This window comes from Salvia miltiorrhiza, unplaced genomic scaffold (genome assembly GCF_028751815.1).
Source record: "Salvia miltiorrhiza cultivar Shanhuang (shh) unplaced genomic scaffold, IMPLAD_Smil_shh original_scaffold_468, whole genome shotgun sequence".
Lineage (NCBI taxonomy): Eukaryota > Viridiplantae > Streptophyta > Magnoliopsida > Lamiales > Lamiaceae > Salvia > Salvia miltiorrhiza.
The window spans coordinates 37608-46584 of NW_026651556.1; the positions used below are offsets into that span (position 1 = coordinate 37608).

At 34.8% G+C, this 8977-nt stretch overlaps 1 protein-coding gene across 1 annotated transcript; it reads right to left on the minus strand.

The window, feature by feature from the left end:
* Positions 1–6493: 6493 nt before the first annotated feature.
* LOC131004875 (1-aminocyclopropane-1-carboxylate synthase 7-like) lies at positions 6494–8632 on the minus strand. Its single transcript, XM_057931625.1, has 4 exons — positions 8065–8632; positions 7866–7994; positions 7620–7780; positions 6494–7535 (listed from the first exon to the last, which is right to left on the minus strand). Exons 1-4 carry the CDS (start codon positions 8242–8244, stop codon positions 6671–6673), a joined length of 1335 nt encoding a protein of 444 aa, XP_057787608.1. The 5' UTR covers positions 8245–8632; the 3' UTR covers positions 6494–6670.
* Between the last annotated feature and the right edge of the window lie 345 nt (positions 8633–8977).

Here is an 8977-nt window from a genome sequence, read left to right on the forward strand (position 1 = left end):
CTCTCACTCTATCTCAAAAAATAAACTGATGCCGTGCGGCTAGGTTAAAAGTTCTAATTCTTATACATGTAAATGGGTTTCTTGATCAAACAAGCCTTAAATTGCCTTGTGAATTTGAGATACAGCCGTGTATATCCCCCCCAATAAAGCTTCCGCGATTCTCGCCTATGTGTATAGCCGTATGAATTGTCCAATCACCCTTTAAGCTTATAATTAAAAAAAAATAGGTTTTCGTGTATAAATAGAAGAAATAGTAGTAAATTAAGGGTAAAAAATATGAATATTATATAAAATGATATGAAAAATTATTTTAAAAATATTTAATAGCTTACCCGCCAGTAATGAGTAGCCGTCCGCTGTAGCCGTGAGTAGTTTCTTACCCACGGCTACGGCAGCCGGCTACATATTTCTGGCGGGTACTTGGTAGTAAGGTTTATTATGTTTCATTGATTCATAATATATGATTTTATAATTTTTTTATCCACCATTTGCTATTATTTTATGTGTTACAATATTAATTCATATACAATCAAAAAAACTAAATAAATTTAGACTTATTGAGTTTATTTTGTCAATCTCCTTCTCGTGAATTTACTGCAAAGAGATTCCCACCCTATAAAGCTGCATTGTAGCCGTATGAATTGTCCAATCACCCTTTAAGCTTATAATTTAAAAAAAAAAATAGGTTTTCGTGTATAAATAGAAGAAATAGTAGTAAATTAAGGGTAAAAAATACTAATATTATATAAAATGATATGTTAAATTATTTTCAAAACATTTAATAACTTACCCGCCAGTAATGAGTAGCCGTGAGTAGTTTCTTACCCACGGCTACGGCAGCCGGCTACATATTTCAGGCGGGTACTTGGTGGTAAGGTGTATTATGTTTCAATGATTCATAATATATGATTTTGTAATTTTTTTATGCACCATTTGCTATTATTTTATGTGTTACAATATTAATTCATATACAATCAAATAAACTAAATAAATTTAGACTTATTGAGTTTATTTTGTCAATCTCCTTCTCGTGAATTTACTGCAAAGAGATTACCACCCTATAAAGCTGCATTATACCCGTGAATTGTCCAATCACCCTTTAAGTTTATAATAATAATAAAAAATTAGGTCTGTTTAAAAATTTAAAATCAAGAGTATTATGAAACTAGAATTTTTTTTAAAGCTATTGAAGTATTTACCCGCCTGTTAACCCTAGCCGGTCACAGTAGCCGCCGGGATCCATTTCCAGCCGGCTACTGCTAACGGCTAAGATTAACAGGCGGGTAATTGTTGTATTAGCTTCAAAAAAAAAGTTTGTTTCATAATACGCTTCATTTAATTTTTTTTCAACTTTCTTATAAATGTTTAATAACATGAAAACTTGTCCTTATTTTTTCGAACTTAAGGCATTTTAGGGTTACAAATAATGACGTAAGTTAGCAAATAATGCATTTCCTCAGATTTAGAGTCATATTTAACTACCTCTCTTACACATTTTCTTACACAAGTGTACTTGTGTAAGAACTTTTACAGAAAACGATGCAAGCCTATCACCATCAATTGCAAAGTGGGTAGTTTTATAAGACATCTTATATGGGTGGGTAATTTTGTAAGATAACTAACCAAAGTGGGTACTTTAAATTCCATCCCTCGTTTTAATTAGTTAACGCAATTAACTGAACTTATGTTGAAAAGAATAAATAAATCATAATATAAAATAAAATAATTTGATCCTGTTTTTGCCATATATTTTTCAGATTTTCTTCAAATAGTTAGGCACAAGACTACTTCATTTTGTGCCATGTAAGTTAAAAAAGAATAGTTCTAGACACATCGCGACATCCGGCCGTGAGTCCTGCCAATTTTTTTGGAGTTGAAAATGGACGGAGGATACAATTGATACAGAAATCGTAGTTCATAATTAAAAAATTGTTTTAAAAATTTCAGTATATCGTTTATAGTACAAAAATAATTTAAAGTTTAAAGTGAAATTTATCCATAGATAAATCATAGAAAACAAAATAATTTGCTCCTTTTTTTGTGCTAATGCAATGAAAGATATTTGCATTTATATATTAGCTAGTATTTTTTATATAGATTTTATTTACCACGAAAAACAATATTATGTATAAGTTATATTATCATGACATATATGTCCAATTGTCAAATTAAAGAGTTTCATGGGGTTTACTTTTTGTTTTATTTTTTAAAAGGTGGTTAGGTATTTGCAGATTAAATAATATTTGACCTCCTAAGTACGCAATAGTAATAATATTATTAAACGGAAACGGGCGACCCCCTCTAACTATAGTATATAGTATATTGCTAATTAATTTCTGATCTTGTCAAAATGGCGACTATATATTATCATAAGTTAGTAATTAAGGTTCTTTTACGGATTAAATCTTGAGGTGACTTGAAACATCAAATCATGTTTGACATGTAACATATATATTCATGCACATTGCTCTCATGCATGACGCAGACCTAAATTTAACTTGGGTGATCACCCTCATCTACTTGTTTTATTTTTCCGATGCATATATATATATATATAGGGGTGGGCTACAGTGAAAACACTTCTTAAAATATAAATATAAATATTTTTTAATGTACGAATTTTATCCAACAGGGTTACGAATTCATCCAACATGGTTACGAATTGTGAAAAATAAATTTTTGATACATTTGGGATTCGAACCCAGGACCACGAATTCATCCAACAGGGTTACGAATCAACCGTAGATCTTGATGATCTAAGGGCTGAAAATCAGTTATATTTTATACACTTAAGAGTGTTTTTATTCTTTTTTTTTTTTTTGATCGGGCAAAGTCATTTTAGATGTTAGTAGTTAGTTCCCCATCCACTCCAAGAACCACCTTATCTCTCCATTCACCAAATCCACCTTATATCTCCAATCTCCAATTCGCTCCCAAGAGGGATCGAACCCGGGTCACTTCACTTAAGTGAGGACCTGGTGGCCAGTGGGCTAAACCCCCTGGTTAAGAGTGTTTTTATTCTAACCCTCCCCTATATATATATATATATATGTTCTCACCCTAGAACCATTTTCGCAGTGCAATTATTCCACCTCAAGAGCATCTACGGTGGGAGCTCTAAAAGAGGCTCTAATTGGTGGTCCTCACTTTAGATCCTACCCCTCTTCAATGCATTGATTTTAAAAGAAATTATAAATTTTTTATTTTAATTTTAATTTTAATTTTTAAAATTAAAATTTAATATTTCAATAAAATTAAATTAATCTAAATATTCTATTAATTAAAAATAAAAATAAAAATAATTAAAATTTAAAATTACATTAACTAAAAAAAATTACTATAATAATTTAAATCTAGACTACATCAATCCTCTACACTTGAGGACTTCTTCGAACATGTTATATTGTGCAACGCTAATTGTGTTTGTGACATCCTCGACGTGTTCGCATTGACAATTTTGAAACGAGAGCTTCCATTTTCACATCAGCAGTTTTATTTTTTGCTTCGGCGACTTCCTTGGGAGATGTGCTAAATATCTCGATTCTTTTAATTTGGCGGGGCGTTCTAGTGTGTCGTAGTATTGAGGCTTGTCCGTTGAGAACTCCACTTTCTTCCACTTACTTTTGTCACGTTTGGTCGCTTTTTGGCCTTGAGGCCTTGTCATGATACTTGACTCAAAAGATGTAGTCGTGGCCTGCTCCTCCGATTCCTTGGACTTTTTCGATGAGTGCACATTCTTGCCGGTAGAAGCGAACCGCTGAGATTCGCGCAGAATCTTCCAAGATTTGAAGTGCTTGAATCTCACTCCATAGTTGGCATTGTAGATTTCCTGCGCCTGTTCAATGATTTATTCATTACTCATTCCACTCCCCCAGTTAGCTCTACATTTTTCGTATATTGCCTCCCACAACTTGACGTCCTTTTGGACACGTTGAAAGTGGAATTTGATATGCTTGTTTTCACGAGCAGAAGCGCCGAGAGGCCAAGCGTCATTGTAACTTAGGGTGATATCTCCCCATTTTTAGAGAGCTTTTTGGTCTGTACCTTGGATTAAGTTATAGGTAACCTCCGCTCACAACATACAAGAAGAAGACCTTGGATTGAGCTTCTTCGGCACTTCGACGACGTCGTCTTGAACTGCACGAGTTGCATTGAATGTGGTTGAAAGATAGCCCAGTGAAAAGATATTTGAGCCATGCAAGAAAGATGCGAACCCCATCATCAGAGAAGAAGAAGGAACCCCCGAGCCTTGAGCTATATTTTTCATATAGTCCTTGAATTACCCTTCCATTTATTATAGTAACTTTGTAAGTGAAAAAAGAGAGAAGAAGATGAAGAATGAGAGAAGAATGTAGTGTTGGATGTAGAAAATGAATTAGGGAAAATGGTATTTATAGAGGGCGAATAGAATAAAAAAAGGAAAAAAAATAAATGAAACAATCGTTGAATGCAACAATCATTTTTTTAAAATACATATATATATATATATATATATATATATATATATATAGGGTGCGGTTATAGTGAGAACCACACTTATCGTGAGAACATAAGAACCATTAAAATCAATGCATCTACTATATAAATTAATGCATTCGCTATTAAATTTAATGCATTCGAAAATAATAATTTTTTTGCTCCCTTCAGGATTCGAATCCAGGATCTGCATTCATCCACCAAGATGATGCATCCACCGTAGATCTTGATGATCGAATGATTTAAAATGATTCTCTGTTCTAATTTTATTTAGTGGTTCTTATTTGAACCTCTCCCTATATATATATATATATATATATATTATATATATATATATATATATATATATAATTCGAAAAGGAGCCATTGAAAATCGATTTTTATTTTTTATTTTTCTTTTAAGTGGGCTTATTTTTCTTATAAATACGCCACTTACTCGTTCTTTCACAGGCAGGCAATTTTTGAAGGAAGAAACACTCTCATTTGTCATTTTGAGTTCATATTCTTTGCTTGAACTGAATTTATAGGTAAATGCACTATAATCTAACGATCCACAGAAAACATCATTTTTTATATCCAACAATTATTATTATTATGTGTATTTGATTATGACTATTACTATACTATACTCATTAAATGTAATATTATATTCATTAAGTTGATAATATTATTATTATCCACTATTTTAAATCAAATACTAATATTTAAATTAACACTATTTTAAATCAAATACTAATATTTAAATTAACATAATATTTTTTATTATCAATTAATTTAACTCATAAATAATAATATTTGATATTTTATAAAATATAAAATTTAAATAATACATAAATATATTGTGGCTCGTCCATAGCTCGAGATGATGTTATCCCAATAAAAGAAAATGAAAAATAAGTTGGTCCACCAAGTGGTGTTTGGTGAAACAAAACACGGCATCCACATGTATGCTATAATAATGTACGGCATGCCCCCGCTAGTCAAACCCCTAAAAAATTATAAAATAAATGTATTTTATTCGTAAATTTATAAATATGGAAACCGAAAATAGAATATGAAATTGTTGATTTGAATAGTGAAAGCCACTTGCCGAATTGATTGACTACAACATCAAGTAGTAGTATAGTAGTTCGAAGGGGTCAAATAAATTGGAAGAGGAATTGAAATTGTACAATTCTCAACGGAAACTCGATGTCTCGTTATCAACTAGTGAATCACACGCTTTTAAGGTGGTTGACAAATATTACCAACACAAGTAATTTATTAACATATCTATCCGTGTTGTGCAAGCTAAGAACTCTATTTTCCCACTCTATAATAAATGTGTGGGATAATATTAAATAAATCATGCATCCTTGTTTTATTAACTAAAATTCAAATCGTATTATCGATCCTAGGATGATTTACGATTATCACATAAACATGTACTCGGCCCTCAGCTTGCTCTTCTGTGCATTCAAGAGTTTTACTAGGTTTTTTTTTTTTTTTTTCAGTTTCTATAATATCATATTTTAACAATGTATATACTAATACATAAAAGTATTATCACGCTAATATAGTGTTTATACATAAAAAAACATATTCTATGTGAAAATGATTTCATGACCATTTATTTAGTCAAAATCTATAAAATCAAATTAATTAGTGTCTGACTAATAAAACAAATGAAAAGGCATTTGACAAATAAGCTCGCCGTAAAAATAAGATCCAACAACTTAAGTAATAATTAATTTACAAAAATAACCTTACTAACATATACCCTACGTACCAATATAATCCCTCTTCGTTTTTTCTCTTTAACTTATAATTAAGTTTAATTATCTAAATACTTGCTTTGGAGATATTACATCTTATAAAAACTTGAAACATCTTAAAATATTTAATTTATAATTAAGCCCTTGTAGATTATAAGCTGGTCTAAAATAAACACCCTCTAAAAATGATTACACCAAAATTTAACTTGTATGTATATATATTTTGCATATAATATTAATAGAAGATGAAATTAAGAAAAGGAAAGTCATGTAATCAAATTTATAGTATATCTGAATTAATGAATGATCCAAATCCAATCATGCAAACCCATTCTTCGAACGGGGAAGCTATAGTCCGATCAACACCCTACATACATTGGATAAAATAAAATTAATCAAAAAAGCTACATAAACAGAAACAAAATGAATCCCATATATGATCATTGGTGGTGAGCGCTTCTCCTCGTCTCCACGAAATCGTGTAGTCTGGCAAGCGCGACTTGCAGAGTGTGCTCGCTCATATTCGCGAAGCAGACCCTAAACCAGCCCGGTTCCCTGCAATGGCACGACACGCCCGGAGAAATGTTAAGCCTCACCTGATGCAAAATACAATTCCACAAACCCAACTCCTCCTCCACGCTCGCCTCCTTCAAAAGCGGGCTCAGATTCATCCAGCAAAACAGCCCCGCGTTTCCGCTCAAGCACTCGATCCCGGCCCGCCCCAGCCCCTCCACGATCATCCCGTACCTGCGCCGCAGCCTCTCCCGATTCGTCTTGATGTACGCCGCCGTGAACTCCTCGTCGGAGAGCATGGACGCCAGCAGCTGCTGCGTCTGCGACGAGATCAGCGTGAAGCTCGACATCCGCCTCGCCGTCGTCACCACCGCGTCGTTGTACGAGTAGATCGTCCCAACCCTAAATCCGGGGAGCCCTAGATCCTTGGACAGGCTGTACACAATGTGGCACCTCTCGCGCTCCCCGTCGCTCCGCCCCTCCAGGATCTCCGCGATGCTCACGAACTCCCCGTCGGAGAAGGCGGAGCCGGAGTAGATCTCGTCGGAGACGAGGTGGATGTTCCTGCGCGACGCGAAGTCGAGCACCTGCTCCAGCACGGCGCGCTTCACGGTGGCGCCGAGCGGGTTCGACGGGTTGGTGATGAGGACGCCCCTCACCCGGAGCCCCCTCGACTCCGCGTCCTCGTAGGCGGACTCGAGGGCCGCCGGAGTGATCTCGAAGCTGTTGGAGCTGTTGCAGTGGATGGGTACGATGTTCACGCCGGTTCTCCACCTTAGGTCTCTGTCGAACCTAAAGGAATTATTATTATTATTAGTTACTTATTTAGTTAATTTCCATATGTCATTAATTAATTAAACTATAAATAATAATTACCCTGGATAGTATGGAGTTGGGACGAGCAAGGCATCGCCTGGATCAGCCAAAATGAAGGTGAGAAGTTCGTTAGCTGCGGTTGCTCCCGCCGTGATCACGATTCTTTCCGGGTCGAATTTCGCCCGCCCGCCTCTAATTTGCCCCATGAAGCTCGCCATTGCCTGAAATAGTAGTATATACGTTATTACTCAGTCACGCAGAAAATTAGTTTGAGGATTTTGGTTGAGAGAGAGAGAATGTGTGTACCTTTCTGAAAGAAAGGAGACCATGATAATCTTGAAACAAAGCATTCTCTTTAAAACTAGAAGCTCTGCCGCTGCTGGTAGCGTCTGAGGAATTCTTTTCAAGGTATTTCTCGAGGAGATCGAATGAAACCTAAAAAAGAAGATGATCAGCAACATTCTAGATTGTTCTGGAAAGTATGTGATAGAGAGTAGGAACTTACTTGATTTTCCGCGAGTCCCATTTGTATGACACCGGAAGGGTTGGAAGATTCGTGGTAGGGATTTTCATCGTAAGCTTTCCAGCCGGCGAAGTACGGCGAGTCCTCGCCGTGAGTGTCGGAAACTGCGATTCTCGATAGACTAACGGCGGCGGCGGGCTGCTCTAACGATTTAATCGCCATTTGTTTTTGTTTGTCTAAAAAGGGGATGTGAAGATGTTTGAATGAAGCTAATTGGTGTCAATGTCTCCCTATTTATACTGCAAAAAGCGAGGGGCCCTTGACTTACGTGGAATAATCATATACTTTCACAACAAATAGAAATGAAAAAATGTCATGAATGTGCAATGATTGATTGAGATCAAAATTTGCCTTTTTGCAAAATTAATACTAGTAGTGAACGACTGGCGCCAACTGGTTGCTATCGTCATCTTTTTCCAATACTATATAGCTTTATATATATATCTCAATCTTCACCACGAGATCCACATCAAATATGGTGGTTGAAATTGGGGTGGCTGCTCTTTCATATGTTCTTTTCTAACCCCCCCTCAAATTTTGATTTTGATTTTTGATGTTCTTCTAAATGCTTCTTTCTAGATATTTAAATGACTGGGACTTTGACTGTGTGGCCAATAATGAGTGGAGTGATTAGAGGATTTAATGAGCTACATCTGTACGATATTTATTATATAGGTAATTTGTTAATTACTAACAAATTAATTTTAATGAGTCTCCTTTTCATTTTATATATATTTTCTAATCATTTATTAAAATTCGTACTTTCAAATCACACTACACTGCAATTTAGATGAAGGCAAAGGCAGGAAGTATCACTGCATCAGTTTTAAATGCTTTGTAGGTTTAAACTTAGAGAGCGCCTAGCAGATATAGGATCTTATAACATTAAATATAA

Bases quoted from the DNA above. Each gene is read 5' to 3' on its own strand.
- LOC131004875 (XM_057931625.1), bottom strand. From the start codon at position 8,244: ATGGCGATTAAATCGTTAGAGCAGCCCGCCGCCGCCGTTAGTCTATCG. The intron at 7,995-8,064 runs GTAAGTTCCTAC...CTTCTTTTTTAG, and splicing joins TGGGACTCGCGGAAAATCAA to GTTTCATTCGATCTCCTCGA. The intron at 7,781-7,865 runs GTACACACATTC...CTACTATTTCAG, and splicing joins GTCTCCTTTCTTTCAGAAAG to GCAATGGCGAGCTTCATGGG.